The sequence below is a fragment of the Scomber japonicus genome, chromosome 8 (genome assembly GCF_027409825.1).
Source record: "Scomber japonicus isolate fScoJap1 chromosome 8, fScoJap1.pri, whole genome shotgun sequence".
In the NCBI taxonomy this organism is placed as follows: domain Eukaryota; kingdom Metazoa; phylum Chordata; class Actinopteri; order Scombriformes; family Scombridae; genus Scomber; species Scomber japonicus.
Window position 1 is genome coordinate 13,785,201 of NC_070585.1, and position 23,211 is coordinate 13,808,411.

A 23,211-nucleotide genomic window follows, 5' to 3' on the forward strand; every position below is an offset into this window, starting at 1 on the left:
TACTCTCATGTGAAAATGTAAGGGGTCTTGTGGCATTAAAGAAAGGGCAAAAGTCAGAAAATCTCATTAAAATGTACATCTATACATCAGGTTGACTAACAACATACAACATGAATGAAGTATGGATTCGTTTGCATGTTTCAGCCCTGCAGCATCTCAGCTGTGTTTTCTGTCATTACATGTTGATGCTATGCAAACACCCGGTACTCTGTCTGTTATGTGTGAATGTGAGTAAGGGGCTGCGTGGGCTTTTAGCTTTGAGTGTGTGTATTTTTAAGCCATCTTAGCACCAGCTCCGTTGCGACCTGTGTGTTTCTGCTGCCGACAGCTGACCTTTTCTCTATAATAGCCCCTTTTCACAGCAGACATTTTAACTTGTCATAGCAGGAATAGCACAGGTGGAATTACTGATGTTAATGATGGCTGCATTCCATTTAGCTGGTCCAGTTCCAGGGTTCTGGTATTATGTTTTGCTCACAATGACATGACTTACTGGCACAATTAAAGGAATGCAATCATCGTTAAAGTTAGTATTTACACTTGTGCTTTTCCTGCTTTGAAAGGTCAACACGTCTGCTGTGAAAAGGGTCTATTAGCTGTGGTTGGAGTGAGCAATTTTCTATGTTGGACTCTGTGTCTAAAGATTTCATCTCTTTTATCTCTCACCTTTGACAGTGATGAATCTGAACTGACACTGTTTCTCCCCACTCCGCCTGCTCTGAACCTTGCAAACGTAATGACCCTCATCCTGCAGCTGTACGGCAGGGATGGTGAAATCCAGGACCCAGCTGTTGGACGGTTCCTGGAAGGAGAGATGGCCGTCAAGTGTTTTGGCGTAGAGGTGCACGCTCCTGCAGTCCTTGTCCTGCTCACCTGGCAGGGCCTGCGGGTCGAGGCGGTACCACTGCAGCTGCTCGTAGGTGTAATTGTCAGCGCTGCAGAGCAAGGACACTTTTTCCTGCTCCAGGCGATTCAAAGAGGGCTGAACATGCACGTCGAAACCCTCTGGGATGGCTGGGAAGGTATACAAAGAGGTCAAGTGAAGCAGTTTTACATATCTGTCCTAAAGAAATAGTCAGGTACCCAAATGAACATTGACATGTTTTTCTTGCATACTGGTCATTAGAAAATCCCTTCATAATAAAAATCCACAGACTTTGTTCAGTGTAAAAAAGTTGTCTATATTAGTCAATGTCTTTCAAATTTAGTCTTTTTTATTGTTAAATTTCCTGTTTTTGTTATGATCCTTCCACTGCAACCAAACAGGAAAACACTGTCAAGACACAGAGATGGAATATATTACTAAAAAGGTTGTAACTGTGGAAGGTATCCACTTTATTTGATTGACTTAGACTGCTGGAGCCTCATATTATCTCTTAGGTACACTTTAAAATTCTCAAAGCAAGGATTGTGAATTTTGTCCCCTATCACTTACATTATGAAGGGATCATCTAATGGTTAGTATGAACAGGAAGAAAAAAAACTGTTTCAATATTCATTTGGGCCTCTAATTATTTTTTCAAAGCGAATTGTGAAAAACTGTGAACCCATCGTTTAATTAAATTATTCCATAAGGGGTTATGGGTCATTTTCTCACTTAAATTAATTTCTCACTGAAATCAGCAGCAAAAAAAGTAATTTTCCTTCAGTGGGGCTATTGTGTTGTTTGACATATTTCAATAGCTAAGCAGATTTTATTTAGGTTTGAGACATGACATTTTTTATTAAAAGTCACTTTAAACACTTGCTTATGGGTCCCATGACAATTTGAGGCCCCTGTGCTTGTGCCATGGAGGCTTATTCAATAATCCATCCATGTTCTTTAGTAGAAAGTAATGTGGCTGTGTTCATTTTTTAAAGGTAATTTAAAAAACATAATTGCATTCACTGCCATTGTAATAGGGTGGAAGCAGAAATCTCAGAAAATGACAGCTTAAAACTCGGAAAAAACTAAATTAGTATTTACTTTCAGTATTTTTGGATGAGCTGAATTCTGCACTCTACATCAAAGGCAGAGCGAATTTCAACTCTAATTACTTACTGGTTACATAGAAGTAAATAAGCCGTTCATCTTTGTCCACTTTGTTCTCAGCAGAACACTTGTACACGACTGAAACACTGGCGTTGCGAACCTGAAGCCTGCTCACTATCTGTGGAGGTGAGAAAAAGGTGGATCAGACTTTAAATGAATCCGGTGGAGACACACATATTTGAAAAGGAAGTGCGGCCTGCTGTCATGTAATTCTCGAGCTGTGAGCTGACACAAAGGGATTTAGTGCTGACAGGCCCAACGAAAAGCAAACTCGCTCAGGTGTGACTGAAAATACACTGGGACGTTTGCATGCGTGTATCCATGTAATAATTTCCTCTTACGGCTGTGGTTTATAAATGTGCAGATGTGTGTATGTGTGCTTGTTGCCCTGCCCCCTGTGTCTGGATGTGTTTATAACCAGTCCTCACAGGAAGTCTGCAGAGGAAGACTGTTCTAAATATTTCTACTGTGGAAATGGTTATTGATTGACAAATTTTGTTATGGAGCTCAGAATTTGGGGCACTTACATAAAGACATCACAGTTCACGGATAAGTCCACTTACGTAAATGTTCTTTTTTTGGGCTACGTTTGAATAATATTCATATAATACTCATTCTTTAACAGACGTTTCAATATTATCATTATTATATCATATTGGAAATGAAATGAAAATTAATGAACAGCCTTGATGAACCTTTTGTTGTCCATCCACCACTTCGACAGACGTTTCAATAGCCTCAATTTCATTCATGGCGTTTTCCGAGCTAATATCCTGCCAGTTCTGACAGTCGGCGATCCTGTCACTCCGGCCTTTCCTGTCTCGTCGGACCCTGGAGAGAAACACAGACACATTCATGACATATCCCCCTCATTGACATGCACAGCAGAAAGCGGGCAGTGGGGGAGAATTCAAAAGGACATCAAACCAGACATCCTGAGGTTTTACGAGAATGTTCTTTCCACACACTGGAATGCATTTTAGATCTTAACATCGCATCCCAAAGCCAAGGCAATTATGCAAAGTGTCCTGGTCACTAATGGAAAAACTGCAGTATGCATTTCTATTATGAATATCCATAGTGTGAACATCATAGCAGAACTAATGAAACATGAAATAGAATTTGGTTTGGTATTTTCTCCTAAAGGGACCACTCAGTTGTTCTCCATTAGCATAGGGTAATCAGGATCATTTTATTTTTTTATTATTCTCATCATTATTTACAAACAGTACACACTAACCTACATACTTAATAAATACATCAAAGTTAATACACATATAGACTACATAAATCAATATGTTAAAAGGTGAACTGACTTAAATCATTCCCTTAAACATAACCACTCACATGGTCATAGCTAAGGTCATTTGTAATTTTGGGAGTAAGGCACATTTACGTTTTACTGCCTCAGCTGTACTTTGTGTTATTGCTACTTAGCAAGTGTTAACTTGCTAACACACTAAGCTAAGATGATATCTACAGAATTAGCATTGTCATCGTTAGCTTTAAGCATGCTGATGTTAGCATTTTGCTCAGCAGTATAGTTAGATTCATCAATTTTTATTTATGTATGTTTTATTTATGTACACAAGAAACAACATTTAGACCATAATGGAGATCAAATTTAACAGTTCAATGAATACATGAAGTGTGACATTTTGTGAATCAAAGTAAACAACATTGGGCCTCATTCACAAACCCTGCACGCATAATTCTGTGCTAAAACTATGCAGATGTATGTTTTTAAGTGCAAATCTGAGATTCACCTGAATTTGTTCTTACTCTATGAACTTGAAAGTGCCTTAGATCCTGCATATGCACAAATCATAAATGTTCCATAGTCTTAAAAATGATAATGGTAAACAGTATAGTACAACCACAATTATTTAAAAAAATATATTTATTCGGTATATTAAAACCCAGTTATTAAAAAAATTATTTGGTGAAATCGAAATGAAGTGTGTAATTGCTAATAATACACAATTAATAACTAATTATAAAAATAATAGCTAAGATGCTGTAATTCATTAATCATCATTATTAATGTAATAAAATTATCAATATATTAAAATATCCCTGTTCCCACTTGACAATAGCTTGTACAGTATATCAGACTTTCCACATTGTAGCACATTGTTCCACATTGATTCATTTCCCCATCAGATTTGGCTGTGATACACCAGGGTAACCAGCAGCCTGGTCAGTATTCCTCACAGCCTGAAAGGTCAGTAGGCAAGTTGTGGACAGAGAGCAACACAGAGGTTTTTTTGATCAGTTGACAATCAGGCTCCAAAAGGTTGTGCCAATGACATGTTTACCAGCCTTTTCTGGCTTCTAATTCTGAAACTATTGTTTGTGTTTCACTAGCAGTAAAGTTTTTCTACATTCTTCAATTATATTCACAATTATAATATAAACGTTTTAATGACTCCTCTCCTTTCTTGTTAGGTGTGTGGGGTTCTACTGGGGTTACATAAACTCATGACCTCAGTATTTCTAATGTTCAACAGGAACATTTCAACAAGAAACTGCATGTAAGCTTTGGACAATGGCCAGTGAATAATACATACACTGACTGAGAGTGCCTTATCATTTTAAAATATTGTAAACTCATATTTGATATTTTCAATTAATTATTCTTTTTGCAAATACACAGTTCAGGTGGCTGCTGTGACTCATGATAAATTTATCGAAAAGTCCTTCACTACATGTTTGACCATCAGATTAAAAGAGGAAATTCAATTCTTATTCACCAGGAGAGGTCAACACAGCTTCACCTCAGTCAGTGCCCATGAAATGTCACATAAGATGTACACAAGACAGAACCAGAATTGGACATCTGGAGCTAAAGCTGTGCCTAATCTGTCACTGTGATGTGTTCTGCCTGTACTATACTGTTTATATGGACAGATTATAGACATGCCCACATGGAAAGGTCAAAAGAACAGCAATAACTTCCAAAATTAAGCCTTGAAGGGAGATGGTGGAGGTAGGTGAATAACAAAAAGGGATATTGGGATCTACAGTATATGATTGTCCAGAGAATCCATTACATGATGTCAGGGGACTCGGTGTAGATGGAGAAGGAGAGAAAAAGCCCAGGGCAATGCCTGCCAATGAGAGAGAGAGAGAGACAGAGAGACAGAGAGAGAGTGTGTGTGTGTGTGTGTTTATGTGTGCATTTAAGCGTGTGTGTGTGGGTGTGATATACAGCACCCTGAAGTGCTTTTCGGGCTCAAACATACCTCCATAGTGATATGCATTTCGGACGCATGAATGAGTGTGTGAGTCTGTGTGTGTTATGTGTTTTTCTATGTACGTGAGAAAGTGAGGCAGCTGTGAAAGAGTTGGACCATGGCGGATCAGCTGCAGAGTAATAGCAGCAAAATATTACTGTGTGGGGGAGGATGTATGTTGGACATCAAACAGACTCAATTTCCTTCTGTCTTTTCTTTCCTCTGTTTACTTTTCCTTCACCCTCATCTTTATCTCCGCTGTTTTCATCCACCTCCACCTCTCTTTCTTCACCACCTCTTTCTAAATCCTCTCCTCCCTCTCTTCCTCACTCAGAGCCAGTGGATGCTTTCATGCTGACCTCTTCTTGTTACTTGGCCCTTACGTTACGCTTTACGCACTGCATCCCACTCCTCTCTTTTCTGTCCCGTTCAATCAAACCTTATCTGCTCCCACACATATAGAGTTGGCAAAAATATCAGTCCCAAGTGAGGTGTATATATGGGAGTTTTTGTGCTTACAGTCTGCTGCCGGTGTTGTTGGGGACACACGGACCCCAGGCCCTCCATTGCCAGCTGATCTTGGGAGCTGGGAGACCATAGGCGGTGCATGTGAGAGTCTGGCTGCTGCCACTCGGGTAAGGACTGGAAGGTTCTGCCACCTCTTTCTCATGAATCTGTGGAGGAACTGGGAAAGAGGAGAGCCAATCAATCTATCGATTCAGCCAGCCATAATACTTCATGTTACTATAGCGCCACACAATACAAAGGGCAGACCATGTGATTTAGCACTGGAAACTTTTATATGTTGATGAGGCAGCTCAGCAGGTGGGAGTATGTGCAAAAGGTCATATTTATTAACAAACTAATAACTTAAGCTGAAGCAAAAAATAATAATAATAAAATCTGCAGTCTCAAAGCAAGCTTCCACCTACTCTCTTCCCTACTCCAGCTCAATCTCAGTTGACCAGTGACTGGCCTTTCACCCTCTCAACCACACTGAACAGGAACATACCATCTACTCAGGGTGAGCTGGACTGAAACAAAGCTTTCAAAACATTTAAGACGTTGATGTAAAATTTCTCTGTTACTGCTGACAATTACTATTTTTTATGGTCACACACATAGCCATGAATACACCAAATCAAATGGATTGTATGCCATTTAATACAGAGCACATATCTATGTATAAGTTCATTGGGCAGAACAGAGAAACACCCTGGACTAGTTGCCAGACTGTCAATAATAACAATAGGGGTAACACAAATAGAGAGAAAAATCAACCTCACAATCTTATTCACAACTATGAGGCATTTAGATCAGATTTAGAGTCTAAATAGTGCAAAGAAACTATAATGTGCGAAGAGTACAGCAGGAACATTAAAAACAGAGAGGAAAGCCTGATGGGGGGAGAACTGTGCCAAATTCACTCAGAGAACAAATTAGGCTACAAACACAATTCTGTGTAATATCGGTCTAAAATTACCCTTCAACAGATACAAACAACCAAGAAGTCTGCAAAAGATGATGTTTTTACATCGAGTTCTTTGAATATTGTGCTGAAAAAGTAACAACAGTTTGGAAGTTTTCTGTTTCTGTTATGCTTGTACTTTGTAATTATGCATTGTAGCAATAAGCTACTGTTGCACCTCCACTATTTACACTTCGAATATCTGGTGTGATCTCCCCCAAGGGTACACAGATCAGCAGACTAGTTACCATTGACAACAAGTGTGATGTTAAGCCTCCTCTCCAGCATGGCAGCACTGTTCTTCAGCTTCACCGTGTAGAGCCCAGAATCCTCCTGGCAAACATCCTTAATCTCCAAAGCGTGGTTGAGGTGCACCCTCATTCTCTTCATCTTGAACTCTGGGCGTTCGTTTATCAGTTTTCCATCTTTAAACCTGGACACACACACACACACAAAGCACAGCTAATACAGTGCAGAACAGCCTCCTGCTGGGATGTGTTGACCCTAAATTAATCTGTAAATCTCATCTGTATGAAGCCTGAGAACACTTTTCGAAATTGCCTATTAGATTTAATGAGTACACCAGAGAATCTCATCTTACCATTGCGTTTCAGGTGTGGGGAAGGCAGACACATTTACATGTAATTTGAACGACTTCTGCCTAGCAGTTACCTCCACCACTGGTCCATTTCTGTAGTCCAGGTTGATAAACGGCTTTTCTGGAATAAGAGACAATCATTTGCAAAAGTTGACCCCAGAGTTATATTAAACTACGGATGTTTTAGCTTGATCAACACAATGTATAAATTATACTCAGGCATCCTCAATAGTAGACTTTATAATTACATGGAGACTCAAGAAGAAAGACTAGACCTTTTAGAGTATAAATTACAGTATTATGTATGGGCATGATGGTAAATGTTATAATGCCATCAAAGCCCCCGTTTTTGCTTCTAATTTAAATTTAATATTAACATTTGTAACAATGTCTCTAAAGTACACTAGTTCTTATACATATCACAGTTTAGTTTTTAATGAATATATGTGCTTTGGAGAGACAAGTAACATACTAGCAGAATTAGCAAGAAGAGCACTAGCATCTGCAATGATTCCATGGTTGGTTCACTTTGATTTTACACTGCAGGAGTGTGGGGTTTTAAGGATGCCCCTGAGTGTAATGCCATCCTGAATCGAGCCATGAGGTGCTTTTTCAGGGTGTATAAATGTACTGCTAAACGAGCTGTTGAAGGTGGCATGGGATTGGAGTCATGTCTTGTAAAGCAGTGAGTTGAAATGGAGAGGTTGTGGAACTGCTTTATTCAGTTGCCAATATAACTGAATTCAAGCACACTTGGTCAGGAGAAGTTTCTATAATATTTTCTCTTTCTGATTTGAATTTCATTTTCAGGAATAACTTGCAGTGATATAAATACAGTCAAACAAAAACCATTAAACAAAGACATATAAGGAAGCATGGAAGGGTATTTTCGGTATTTGAAATAAACCAAAGCTTAGAAACTCCATTCAAATCAAAGATGATTACCGTACAGAACCATGCGTATATGAAATGACATTTTTCAGAGAAAGCCAAGGGCCCTGTGGGCTCAGGTCTTGGTGTTGTCAAGGATGAATTTCATTTTGTATTTCATTGCTTTTTCTACAGTGCCTTTAAGAATTATTTCTTTGAAAACATCCAATAGAAAAATCCTGACTGTTTTGGTTGTCTGGAGCTGATATGTTGAGTTGTTGTTAGAGCTTTTATTTAGATTTATAATAGATGCTTGGTTCCATCATAACAAGACATTTTTTCCATATAAAATGAATGCTTTTTAGTCTGTGGCACTGCACACCATGAAAAGGTTAAAAAAGTTCATTTGTAGTGAATGGCAGCTCTAAGTCAGCTCAGACATTCACAAAAGTTCAAATGGATTCAAAAGGCGACCCAGAGTCAAAGCCAGAAAAAATGTCAAAAAGGGACAAAACATCAATAGGAATGTCAACATACAGTACACTTCTCCTCTGCTTCCATCTATCAAATATTTTCTTATTCTTTGACAATACATTTCTAAATATACAAGAAGTGGTCTGACAAGTTTAACAGCGTTGGAACCAGAGCTAATTTTCAAGCCTATAGCACTAATTATTTGATACATTTTTGGCATTTGTTGCATTTCTTTAAAGCAACAGTATGTCATTTCTTAATATTCGTTCTTCCTCTCACAAAAGAAAAGTTTAGCTATGTTAATATTGCACTACGTTTTAGCATTTACCATTAACTTGTCACATCCAGTGTCATGGCTGTGTTGACAGCACCTTCTTTTGTCACCCTGCAACTACTAAGGATTCATACAGAGTTATGGAGATCTGCTTGATGTTACTGTGTTTCAAAAAACCTTTTAAGTTGACTCAAGTAAATTCCAAAATGTAATTGCTTTAATTTTTACATTGTTCTTATAGTTTTACTTATTAATTTTTCTCATACACTAGCATTGTTCATTTTGCCTTATTTTTAATTGATATAGTCATATAGCCTCCTTTAATACTCTTTGATTTTAGTTGTCTGCATATATTGTATGTCTGTACCATTGAGGGTGCTCCCTAAATGAGTTTTCCAATGTTTTAAATTTAATGCATGAATGATTGTGAGTATGTTAGAATGATTACATTAGACTTAGTCTCAAAGCACTGTTGTGTAAATAGTGTCACAGAGCTGTTAGTGTGGCTGTAGACTCATGGTGATATTTTTATAAAAAGATTTATTGACAAAGAAGAAGTCTAAGTAGAAAATGTGGACAGCCATGTGTGCTTACCATGAACTATGACCTGAGTTTTTTGGGTTTGTGTTGTGTCCATGCTGGTGACGTTGCAGCTGTACGGGCCAGTGTCTGTAACAGTGACACTGTGGATGGTCAAGATGCTAACTGCCTCTGTGGCGTGAGACAGAGCTTCACGATAGGGCTTAGTGTCCACCGAGCTGTTCGTCTGGTGAGAAGAAACAGACTTTGAGCATCATCAAACATTTTTTTTTATTTTATTTACTGATGCTGTACATGTGACCAACTGTTGCTGCATACATGTTTGCCAGGGTACGACCACTTTATTTCCACCCCAGCATTGAACTCCACCAATGCTGTACAGTTCAGGGTGAGGACCTCCCCCACTATCAGTTCTACTGGCTCCTCAGGAAACAGCTTGACATCGTAAACCTGACTTCCTGTTCGGGAAAAAGAAAAAGGGAAGGGATAAACAGGGGGACAGAGGGAGGGAGACAGTGAGAGAGGCCACCGTGACATCGTCAGCAGTTTTTCCTTCCTTGCAGGACCAGAGGAAATGACTTTCCTTTGGACCAGAGGAACCATCCTACCATAAAGAAGCTGTCTGTCATAAACTCACACTATTGCCATTCATGTGCCAAGCTATATCTCAGTGAAGTAAAGTGGAATAGAGAAGGCTCAATTCAAAATGAAAAAGTAATGGTAAGGAAGCTTTGGACACTGGCCAATGCCTCTGATGTTCAAACCTTTTTCTGTGGTCACGGAAAATGACATGGGGTGTAAAAAAAACGACACATATATTGGTGATGCGGCAGACTGTGATTGCCTGATTGTTTAAGTGCCCCATTAGCTTTTTGAATGAAGACTCGCTCCCAGTTTCTCTGACTGATGCGGCTGTTACTTTTGGCCAGCAGCAATGGGTATGAGTTTCTTTTCATCCTCTGAAGTGAGAGGTGAATGATCTCACCCAACATAGCAAAGAGCCCCTGGGTCCCTCAGAGTTCACACTTAATGAGAGGGAACCTCAACATCAAATCTCGCTCATTAATTTCCTCAAAATGTAATTATGCCTTCTCTTCCTTTTCTTTTAATTATACTCACATAATGGCACACGCCCCCGCATAAAAAGGGGAGTTGTCCAAGAAATCACATAATGAAATAAAATCCACCAAATTGTCAACATATTGGCTTAATTGCCTCATTAACTGCCATGCAGAATTATGGAGACAATTCAGTCAAGGACTATGTTTGACTTCCCAGCTAATTTCTCTTTCAGTGAGAGAAAAGCCTGAAATCTTATTTAAATATTTGTACTAGGTCAGTTGTGTTTTTGTAACTGCTGGCAAAGGGTTTGTGTGATTCTCGGCAGTTCTGCTAAGTGTCATGCTGAAATACCGGAGGAGGGTGAACTTTTTAAACCTTCAGAGCAAACAAAGGTATAATGTCTTTTTACCTGTAGTGTGGATCAGGTAGTTGGCAGATTGGTGATCTTTGCCTCCCAGTGTGGCAACACATGAAAGTCCGATTAGCATTGGCACGCTGTCTATGATTTGTCTTGGAATGGACCAGCCTCGCTTGTTGTCCCATGTCATCCCATTCTTCTCCAGAGGCGTGGGGTACTAAGATGACACATAAATAAACAATTACCAGAGCTCAGATCATCAATTAAAGCAGCTTCAATTAAAGGAGTAAAGTATGAGAAATCTGTGATGAGCACAAACCGCGTGGAGAGTGACGTTGAGATCAGGCACTGTAACCAGACATGGCACTATGATGTGGGTGGAGAAGCGTGTAATAAAAATGGTCACCAGGTCATTTATACCTCTCCTGAGGAAGGGCTGCTCGGGGTCTGGATGCAGATTAAAAAAAGAAAAAATAGGGAGCTGTTAAAGGGTAACCCTGACACCAGAAGCTAGATGATGACAACTATTGCTGAGGCGACTTCCTGAACAGACAGCCAAATATCTCAAAGCCTGATAATGACCCCCAAAGACACGCTGTATAGGAGGTTCATCATGATTACCATATAAATGTTACAGTAAATAACATTTAAGACTGCTATTACATGCCAGCTATAAGACAGACAGTCGAGGGGTTTAATCCTCCTCTAAATAGTATTACAATTTCACCCCAAGCTGTCTGTTGGTGAAAAATATCACTCCTGTGTCCTCCTTTTATTGTCTGTGGCTCACAGCTTTGGGAGACATCACAGCAATTGTGTCTCCAATTTACATTGCAGCTGTTATCACTGCAAAACCTCATATTCCCACAGCATGAGCGCACACTATTATAAAAATGCTTATCTCTCAGGCTTTCCATTCAATAACAGTGACTTTTGTATGTCGTATGCTTGCTTCTTTTCTTATTTCTTATTCCTTTTTTTTTTTAACAATAAGCCTTCTACCATTTATTTTTTCTGCAACACTCAAAGCTATCACCTCAAGCTACTGCAAAGCCTGAACAATGAGTCCTATCAAGAGGCTTATGTTCTCTGCCCCATGGTGGTCTAAATACACACAGGTGACAGAAATAACACACAACTCATTGCAGTCTAAGTCTTCACAATAAATCACTGCAGGCGATCAGTTTTGGAAAAGGAGCTGTCCTGCCAGGAAAAGGGATATAAGCCTGTGTGTGTGTGTGTGTGTGTGTGTGTGTGTGTGTGTGTGTGTGTGTGTGTGTGTGTGAGAATGTATTTAAAAATGTGTGTGACAGAGGAAGTGTTTGTATATTTTACATGTGCCTGTGTGTACCTATACACATACAGTGCATTCATGCCTTCAGGTCATACTGTACATTCATGTGTGTGTTTAGAGGGTGGTGTGTAGCACAGACAGGGTAAAGGGACAACGTCTGCCTATCTAACTGAATCCACATGCATCCTTTCTCATCCCGCCACATGCTGGGTCTAATTTATGGCTGTGATTTCATCTGCTTCTGATCAGCCTCCTGGTTAGATCTGTGGAAACTGTTTTGGCACCTTGTCAGAGGGGATAAACAGCCGTTTCACATGAGTGGACTGGTCAGCTAGGATTCTCCTACATGACAATCATCATAATCATTCAGCTGTCTCTCTTATTCTCCCCATCCACTCCTCCTTCTTGTCTCCCGCAACACATGGAATGAGGAAAGTCAAGGAAAAGTGAAGAAGCAGCAATTGAAGTCTAGCTCAGAGTCCTAAAGTTGGGGCTAAAATTGAGGTGGTACAGTAGGAGTGATGGCTCTGAATCCTGTTATCATGTGAGACAGAGCGCAACCAGGAGAGAAGAGATTTGTAGCAAAACCCATTTCATTGTGCAGCTCTTATCAGATTGGACACACTTGTAAAACAGTGATACCACATGAAAAGAAGGTGTACAGCCACTGTTATATAGCCAATATTTATAAAATAACAGCCCAACCTTTCGCTAATTAGAAAAATGAATAGGCATGTTCATTCCTACCTTCATCAAAGGCTTTGCATCTCTAATTTCAGAAACATTAATCCTGCCAGCTCTCAGGGTGTTACTGAGGCAAAGTCAACAATTTCCAGCTCTAATAAGGGAGCAACTGCTTTGATATTGAAGTAATATTCAAACAGGAGATCTGTTTCAGTAGGATGGTTTTCTTGTTAACCTCCCAAGGAAAAGAGAAACTAAAGACAGGGTCCACATAGCCAAGCCAAGCCAAAGAGTTGTTGACCAGGTCAGGCAAGCAGGAGAGGAAACATGCTCTCTTTAATTCAGACAGAACAAAATGGACCCACAGACTGCAGACTCACGACTACATAAAATGGATTTTTAAAACTTGGACATTTTTTTTGCTTTTTTTAAACTGACAATTCAATTTTCATAGCGTATTTGCTCTATGCTCCAACAGTTATCTTTAAATGAAACAAGAGAAAGATTGAATAATGTGTATTTTATGCTGAGCCAGCAAGGTGAACATTTCAACTGTGTCACTAGTTTGTGTGTGTGGGTTTGTGGGGAAGTGACTCACCCCTGATGAACACATAAATGCTGACGGACGTGGTGCCGTCAATGATTGCCTTGACATCCTTGTAATAGCAGCGATAGTGTCCAGTGTCTTTGGCCTGTGCCCTGTTCAGGACCAGCTTCTTGCAGTACGGCCTCCCAGGCTCCCCAGGACACTCACTGATCAAGGCGACCCTCTGCCTGGGGGCCCCGGTGGTCGGAAGCTGGGCCTGACGGTAGGTTAGCTCCTCTCCCACCAGAGTCTGATCAGGCCAGGCCCAAGCCAGAGTGCGCTGTCCCCTGAGGAGACATCAGGTCACAAGACATGGGATAGATTTCACATTAAAATGAGCTTAAGGGTAAAAAATGGTCATACATGAAAGATCATATATCAAATGTTAATTTTGGCATCTATATCCATTACATTTTACCAGTCAGTGTTTGTGTGTATGTGCGTGTGTGTGTGTGTGTGTGTGTGTGTGTGTGTGTGTGTGTGTGTGTTTGTGTGTGTGTGTGTGTGTGTGTGTGTGTGTGTGTGTGTGTGTGTGTGTGTGTGTGTGTGTGTGTGTGGTGATACATTCCCGTTTGCTTTGTGCTTTGTCATATAAATTCAGTTATGGGTGGACATGTTAACCCGGAGGCATTATGAGTGACATTGAGTTGAATCATAATGGCTGTGTGAAAACTGATAGCTATGCTTTCACCACCTGCCTCCGCCAACTACAAATGTCCACATTTGCAGACAGTGCCAAAAAGTGATGACTGGAAATAGCTCCAAAAATCACAGTGGGCAATAAAGCATTCTGCGGGTTATTTTCCAGCCCTGGTGAATAGCGTCTATCTCTCTAGACTCTAAACTGTACATTGTAGATACCAAATTAACTAAAATGAAACTGACGTTGACCCCCTGGAGATTCTCAGGACTGCTGGCGATGCGAGGTTTACATGTGAACAACTATTTAAGACCTGTGTTAGGGGGAAAATCCAAGAGTATCACCGGCTTACCAAAGACAGCATTTATTTTGTACCGCAGAAGCAAAACGGTTAATGGAGTGACAGCTTGGCAGCAGGCAGTGCAGCGGAGATTTCATAAGGATAAAGGAGGATTATTATGAATGAATTCATATCTTCCATCAACTCTGTTTAAATCAGTGTTTGCTATGGTTTAAAACAAAATAAAATCTGTTTTTGTCTACAAAATATCCTGGGTGGGTGTGTTTAAAGATGTAGTGTCCCATTTTTTCCCCTTAAAATGTTATCATAAGGGTTCAGTAGTAGGATTTTAACATGTATATTTTGTATATGATTATTTAAAGATCCCCTCTAGACATGTTTTAAGATGTAAATAAAATACCCTACTTTGAATAATAATTTGTGTCTAATATGGTTTTAACAATAAACAAGTTCAATCAAGCCTCATTAAAGTGCTTGAGATGTAACTTACTCTCATTTAAAAATCCAGAATTTATGAACATGCAATGTTTAACTGTTGAACTGCTGGACACAAGTTGTTTCCTACTTCATAGAAAAATTCATTCTCACTGTTTGTGCACTGGAGGTTCAAATGTACACACCTTAAACTCTTTAATACTTTCATATTTACTGTAGGTCTTTAAAAAATGTATTTAATGATTGGGGAGTTGATATCAATATTTTTAATATGTAGAACATTTATATTTTAATTCAATTAGTGGTTATGTAAATGTTTGTTAAAAACATGTATTAAGATTGAGACTAAGATTAAGATTTACCATCAGTAAATTGAAGCATTATTGATAAAAAATATTTAAAAAAAACCACAATTGTTGTTTTTAAATAATGTAGTAGTTACAATGAATGTAACACTAATCCTACCAACTGGGGCACCTGCAGAGCACAGAGGTATCAGTTTTGCTATAATCTCACAGGTGCTTTATCCTATCATTCCAGTTTTTCAGGATTTTGTTGATCAGTTTGTTCCAAATACCATACCATTGTTTTCTATTTCTGTTTTAATTAGAGCTTTTTAAAATTCCAATGTATGTAACAGCATTTAGCTGTCAAACATAGACTAATTCTACACAATGTACAGATTTAACTGTGCCTTTCCTAAAATAAGAATAATTCGTTTTGACATTAATTACATAACAAATAATGTTACGACAATTTAAAACATTTGAAATAAATGTCGCTGTGTTGGTTGTTTCTTACAGTAGTTTATTGTGAATGTCCCCAGGGACCTCAGATAAGGGTTAAAGAATGAATGAATATGTTGTCTTTGCTGTAAAAACAACAACACAAACACTAGCAATCATTGTTCCACTTTTTCCCATTTTAATTTTGCTTCCCACTTTTTGGATTTTTTAAATTTCTGAAATAACAAACAGCATGTTATGCACATATGGACTGATGCACTCCCACACCACAGCAGCGAACACATACCTGCATGTAATAGTGAGTGTTTCGTGGACTGGAATCACTAGGTCGTCTCTGGAGCTGTCAAGGATGGGTGGACTCATAGAAAAGCCAATCACCAGACCTGAGGGAACAAACAAGGTGAACTGCGTTAGATTCATGTAACACAAGTCATTTAGGGAGACCTATAGTGGTTTTAGCAGAGCTGCTGGTAGGTATCTCTATCAGGAATCTGAAATACAACACGACAGCAGCTCAAATAGCACACTGTTCATTACATTTACAAGCTGTTAGGCAATCTGCAGATAAAGCACTTGGTCCCTGATACTGAAAAAACACCCAGGCAGAGAAATCATGGCCCACTCATGAGGCGATACTGTTCGGAGCTCCCTGCTTCCTCCTTTAAAAAGGCCACAAAGACCATTTGCCCTTGATTCATTACCAGTGCATTCACTTCACTGGCTTGTGCTTGGATAATATGGCTGGTCCAGAATGTCATTACCATCACAGAGTCCCCTCAGGGTGCTATTAGCGCTTAGTCAGACTCCACACCTATGTTTATCATTTGTAAAAGTGTCACCATGACTTATGCCCCACCTGGATATCATTAAAGATGAAAACCTCCACAGAGCGATAGCACAGACTGAGAGGGTGTATGGAGGTGGAGAGGCTTTCTTTGCATTATGAGAGCAAATGATGATCATTTTTCACATCTGGCTCGGTGCTTGTTTGACAATTATTGTGATCCGTGTGCTGTATTAAATACCCTAGATGTTGGCATAGACAAACTCAAGGACAAACTGAACTGCTGCAACTGAACTGCCAAAGTTATTAAACTCCTGAAAGGCCATAAATGCAAAACTTTTCATACCTTTGATCACTTTCTTTTTCCACAGACAAAGAAAAGTACTAGGGGTCAGATGGAGTGTCAACATAAAGAAACAGACCAGCAGATACTTTTTATATAACTGACACACACATATATATATTCAAACACGTGTAACACAAATGACAAAAAGTCCTTCTTCATTCTACAAGATGATTTCACAACAGTACATCATGAACATCATGACCTGCTGCCAATCAAAACCCAGAGCTCTGAACAGCTGCGATTCTTGCACACATACCTCATGCCTTCAACACATCAGGCTGCCCAAGGAACACAATAGTGCAAGGTCAGTCTAATATCAATGTTTTGTTAATCATTTTTACAGAAAAGGCTGATCCCAATATAAGAAGACTGTTCCTTGTAATAGTACAAACAGACAAAATGTCACATACTCTGCATTCCCTTAACATTGACTGACATTTAACTCCAGTTCTACTTGTTTTGTGTGTATCTAGTTCTTTTGACATACACACACACACACACATACACACAGTAATGTCAGTCCTTTAAAGGTCCGGTGTTTAATCCAACTATCACAAGACATATATTTGTTGTTTTCTTGCCAAGAGTTAGATATGAAGATTGATACCACTCTCATGTATGTATGATAAATAAGAAGCTGCAGGCAGTAGCTTTATATTCACCATACAGACATGAGAATGGTATTAATATTCTCATTTTAACTTTTAGCAAGAGTGCATCATTCCCAAAATGTAGGACAACATCCATGTCCATCACCTTGTATCACATTTGAAACAACACCATCAATAAATGTCTGCTTCTGTCTTTGCTCTGATATTAAAACTGATATCAAGCTAATTCAAAACCACATACAACCCACAACAGTTAAATGATTAACCATATAAACACCATACTGACAGGAAAAATCAACTATAGCACCTGTCATACAGGTTAGTGCAATACAAAATGCTTCACAGATGATTGACCAGCCGATAAAAAAAACAAAAAAAAAACAGAATAGTGTATTGAAAAATAAAAAACGATGAAAATGTAATAAATGTATTTAATTTAAAAGATATAATTATAGTAATAATACAATTGAATGAAAACTAGATTAAAAAACTAGATTAAATAGATGTAAAATACAAAACATGAATACAAAAAATAATACATCTTTTAAAAGAGTAAATAATGTCTATAAATCATTGTTAATGTAAAACTTGGCTGAAGAGGCAGTAAAGGGGTTGACATGGGAAGTGGTGCCAGTCCATGAATCATTCCCAGCTCTGCCCCCAGCAGGGTATTCCTGTCTGCTCTTTCAGAGATCTTTAACTCTGCCCCAGAGGAGAAGCAAAGTTTCCCCAACATATTGTCTCAGCTCAGATGTGAACCTGCCACTGACTTCAGTCCCATCACCACCCCTCCGCCACACAGCACAGCTTTGTCCACTCTTCCTCACACCTGAAATGCTGTGAAGCCAAACAGTGTCATAAATGGAAGCCCACCCCAAGAGCTACAGACAAGGGGAAAGTGAGAAAGGAAATTCCTGATAGGACAAGTCACTATTTTAAGAATAGCAAATTTCCTTCAGAGACACTAAGGAAGCTGAACAAGAGAGATATTTTTACATTGAACAATAAACTATATTGGATACAATTATATCAGCGCACTAAAACCATAAACTTCACTGGGAATTTAATAATTATAAATAACTATAAATAAAAAACACACACACACACAAAAACCCATAATTTTAGAAAAGGGTCAGATGGACATAAAATGCTGCCTATATCATTAAAAGAAATGTAAACTATATGTATATCAGTTATCACTTACACCAATATATGTGACAGGCCAATATCACACCTTCAAATCAAAAATGCAGTCTCTTCTTGGCCATGCATGGTCGGCACACCTGAGTGTTTTCCTATGACTATAGATGCATACATATAGAGAGAGAGCATATGGCATAAGCCTGTGTATGAAGACACCACAATAATAACAATTATGCAGATTGTGGCTTCAACATTTAGTCCAAGGACAAGGCACCCAGTGCAAAACATAGCAGTCAAAGCAATACCTACATGTCCTTATACAGTAGTATTATGTAGTGATTAGGTCTGACACTTTAGCTACTACTACCAATAATTGTGTAATAATGTTCAATCTTTTCCAATACTCCATATAAACTTTTAATTTCTTACCAATCCATTTTCTGTATTATCTGTCACTTTCATTAAGCTTTCAATATAAAGTTAAAACAAAAAACAGCCAAACATATATATGAGCAGAGTCAAAAACGGTTTGCTTCTTTCCATCAGCAACACCTGCAATTACTGGCATGGACTTAAATAACCTGTGCACAACCTGACCTTTATAATGCACCTAGTGTTTGGAAGGAGCATTACATTTAACACAAATCATATCTCTGGCTCCTACACAATATATTCAACAGCAAATCTCTCTAAAGAATGGAAAATATACAGAACCTAATGTACAAGCTGATGTGTATTGACATGTCTGAGAGAGTGTTGAGCGCTACTGAAGCAGACTTTCCATGATAGATGCTTTCTCACTATCTGTTGAGAGATCGCAAGCTGACAGACAGGATGCAAATTGTAAATCTTTTTGAAATGTCATGACTGACTGGAAAGCCCTGAGAGACGAGACATCAAGATGTGTGGAGATGCATTTGGGAGAAAAACCTGGAAGAGATGCATTTGTTATAAAGGGAAGGCTTCAGCTTTGGACTAATTGAAATGTTCAGTATGATGGACTGATATGTCTAACAGAGTGCAGCAAGGGTGTCACACGCCAGGGGGCAGAGATGCCATTGCACCCACACTAAAAGCTCTTTGAAGTCACGCAAAACATTTCGCAGCAGACCTAGTCTATTGCCAGTGTGAATTGGAAGTTAATGTGCGCCACATTACTTGTCAAGGCTTTTGATCTCTAATAAATCACTTGTCATCCTAAGTGGCTCTCTCATAAGTGCTGAAGGAGGTGGCGCAAAGTCGTAACTTAATGTGTGCTGGGTTGCACATGGCTGCAGGCCAAAACAGCCACCGACTTCTCTGCTGCTTGGACACCTAAGATTAATGAGAGGCAGCAAAGGGCATTTCTACTCTGTGCATACTGTAGGTGACTCTCACCCATGACGCTCCAGGGTCTGCTAGTCCTCATTTCTTTTGTTTTGTAATGATGAAAATGGCCAGTTGTCAACATCTTCCATATGGATGTAGCGTTTAATATGTACATTATGTTTCCAAACTGTGAGACACCAGATAGAGACAGGCCTGTCAGCTTGTCAGCTACAAAAACGATAAACAATCCTATTAATAGTTGTTTGCATTATGTCAAATATAATTCAATGCACACATTGCTTCAATGTACAGCTACGTGAAGTGGATGCCAAAGTAAACCAAACATACAAATTCATGGCTGATAGCATATCTTGTCATGATAATAAACACATTTTCCTAAAGTGACCTTTCATGCTGTGTGTCATGACAGATGTCAGCATTGTTATGATTGTCATCACTCAGTGAGCTCATTTATCTTAACTTGGATTAAATAGTGGTGTAAAAAAAGGCTAACAGTCCATTGTACAAGCTTTGACTCTGAGCAGAATTTTCAGCTGGAAGACAGTTGTGTAGGTGGACAGTGAGTAAGCAGAGCACCAGCTGTGAACTTTAGTTAAAGGAGAGCTTATCTATTATAGTTTTACTCTTCTGTGCACACAGCTGCAGCTTCAACAACAAGAAAAGAAATACTGGATTACTCACTAAACTCTGAGTCCACAGCAATCTCAACAAAATGTGCTTCCGTTTATTCTTGAGTTTAAATTTCAGCTGAATTTCCTTTCATTTATTTCAAAAGACCATATGGTTATTAAATTTTATATCCTTAATTACTAATCATGTTTACTCTACTTTATTGCTGAGTAATTTACAATGAATGCTGCAGTGTGTTAGTGACCTGAACATACTTTATGAGCTGCCAAGCAGCCACTGCTTTGCATGAAATATCAAAATCAATTACCATGGACTCTTGGAACTTAAATTGTGGACTTCATCTTGTCTGCATAATTTTATTTATTTATTTTTACAGTGATTTGTTATAATTGCATTGTAATACAACTATAAGTGCTATGATGTGTAACTTGTAATGACAAGTTGTCACTTGACAAACATAAATTCAGAGTTGATGTTAATTACACTTCATCAGAAAGCAAAGACTCAACTAGTCAGTTTTCGAATTGAACATGAATGAATGAAAGCTAATACCTGCCTGGAAGGTCACAAATAGTAACTATTATTTCCATTGTGATCCTCTTAGGGGCCACAAATGCATTCAAAAGTTGAACAAACCACATGTTATGGAGATGCACCAATCTGATCCATTGTTCCACATTCATTTACAGTGTAACTTAACATGTATAAAGCTACTGCTAATACTACTGTACACTACTTCCACTTTAATGTGAGACCAGTGATAGGCCTTACTGTACTATACCTTTTTGACATTTGCAATTAGTTAACCTGAGCTAAAGTAAAATTTTTCTTGCAGGGTTTTTCTCAAACTAGATTAAAACCTTTTTTACACATTTTATTGTAACTAAAGAATTACTGTGTAATTAGATTTCACATTCCTGTATACATAGGATAATGATAGAAGCATTTTAGTAGGAAAAAAGAGACTTGGAGAGTTTGGGTATCAGCATCAGTATTTGGAGTCAAATTAGTGCATCCCAGTAATCAGCACACTAATGTAAAGTATATGCGTTTTATTGTAAATGAGCTAAAACATGTATATTAAATCCTATTTGAAGATCCCTTTCTGTAGCTAATAACATTTGAAAAGGACATGATCTACCTATTCAGGATGATAGCATGGTCTAAAATCTCAAATTGATCATGACTGGCTCGTTGACAGCCACTTTACAAATATGAACACGGGGCAGAGAGCCAAAAAACAGTTCAGCTTGGTTTTTCTCTTTTCCCTTGCATTCCAGCTGGTGGGGCAGAGATAAGCAGGGGCTTTGGCTGATTAGCGCCAACCAACAAAAAACCTACAATGATAAAACCCAATATTTCTAGAGCTGACTAACTTCTTCTGTTATTGGATGATTACACAGGGCATAAACACCCAAGTTTAGATGTGTAAAACATTTAAACTGATTCACGCCACATTAAAAGTCAGTAAAACATTAATCTTGTAGCCAGTTTTCCAAGTTTCAAACACTTAAATCGACATTATAAAGCTTGTGACCCAGCTCATGGCCTTCTCTATATTTGGCACTCTTATCACTTCAGACTGTCAAAAATAATTATTTGTGCTGACTTTAACAATTAACAAAGCTTTTTTTTTTTTTTTTGTATTAAAAGAACTCTTTGTGGGAAGTCATTCAACACAATCCTGGGGAAACAGCTCGCTGAACATGTCCTTGTAAAATCCTGACATTGCTCTTGAGAAATGTGATGTCTCTGTTGTTGTGAAAACCCATTCTCGCTGTGGGAGTAATGTGTGTGTACCCTTCTAACTCCAGCTGGCTCTGCCATGCAAACATAAAGGTTTGAGTAGCGTAAAAAACTTAAGTAAGTGCTTTGGTACATATGAAATTCAGATACAGATGAAGCACTCTGGCTGGTCTCATTCTCAGCATGCCAACCATATGACATAGGATCACATTGAGATGGCTACAATCAATGCATGGTTCACACAGCTGGTCTTTCTGCCTTTTCTATGCAGCATGCCTCTATCGTGATGGAAGTGCCAGATGTATATACTGTATGTGAGCTAGCAGTCAGAATCCTTCAAGGACAATTATTCCTGTTCACTCAGCATGTGCATTAGGCTGCACTTTGATGTGTCAGCTTCACATACCTGGTTGACATGGATGAGAGATGTGCAACTGGCTACTAGTTAGCTGAAATGTGTAAACAGCATGCCTGAGGAACATCTACAGTACCTCTCTATTAAGGTTGTAAGGGTTGGAATGCCATGTGGTGCAGAGGACTGCTGCATCCAAGAGTTTTACAACAAATGAGTGCTGTAAAATATGATAAAAATGTGAAATGTGAAAAGGCTGCAAAATGTAAACCTAACTCATTTACGAGTGCCAATGGACACATGACTGAGGTTTCCTATCAGGCTCATTCCCTGCATTAAAGTGGCAAAATCAGTCATGGTAGCCATGTTACGGAAATGTACCCTGTTGGAATTTGATCTTTTGTCTTTTGTCTCTCTTTCTGTATTCAAATTTCCTTTGTAGTTCTCTGTTGTACCCTATCTGGTAAATACAACAACAACAACAAAAGTAACTCAAATAAATAATCTCAAATCACTCGTTGTGACTCCTGCTGTCCCTGTGTATAATTTTTTTTTTAAACAAAACCACCCAAATGTGGCTTTCTAATGCTGTAAAAGTAAAAACTTCATGAAAACGTCAAACAATTAAATCTGAATCATGACAAAAGCTGGTGATTTCTATTAAAATGCATT

The 23,211-nt window shown here is 38.7% G+C and overlaps 1 protein-coding gene across 1 annotated transcript in view; it reads right to left on the minus strand.

Annotated features, from left to right (window-relative positions):
• Positions 1-23,211, minus strand: part of flt4 (fms related receptor tyrosine kinase 4) — a 43,062-nt gene that overhangs the window by 12,172 nt on the left and 7,679 nt on the right. Inside the window, exons 2-13 of the mRNA XM_053324263.1 lie at positions 15,885-15,981; positions 13,489-13,763; positions 11,232-11,359; positions 10,964-11,129; positions 9,811-9,950; positions 9,547-9,718; positions 7,338-7,455; positions 6,985-7,169; positions 5,788-5,953; positions 2,728-2,863; positions 2,042-2,150; positions 667-1,014 (exon numbers count right to left, since the gene is read on the minus strand). Coding sequence (XP_053180238.1) covers positions 667-1,014; positions 2,042-2,150; positions 2,728-2,863; positions 5,788-5,953; positions 6,985-7,169; positions 7,338-7,455; positions 9,547-9,718; positions 9,811-9,950; positions 10,964-11,129; positions 11,232-11,359; positions 13,489-13,763; positions 15,885-15,981 — 2,040 coding nt within the window. The remainder of the gene's footprint in view (positions 1-666; positions 1,015-2,041; positions 2,151-2,727; positions 2,864-5,787; positions 5,954-6,984; positions 7,170-7,337; positions 7,456-9,546; positions 9,719-9,810; positions 9,951-10,963; positions 11,130-11,231; positions 11,360-13,488; positions 13,764-15,884; positions 15,982-23,211) is intronic.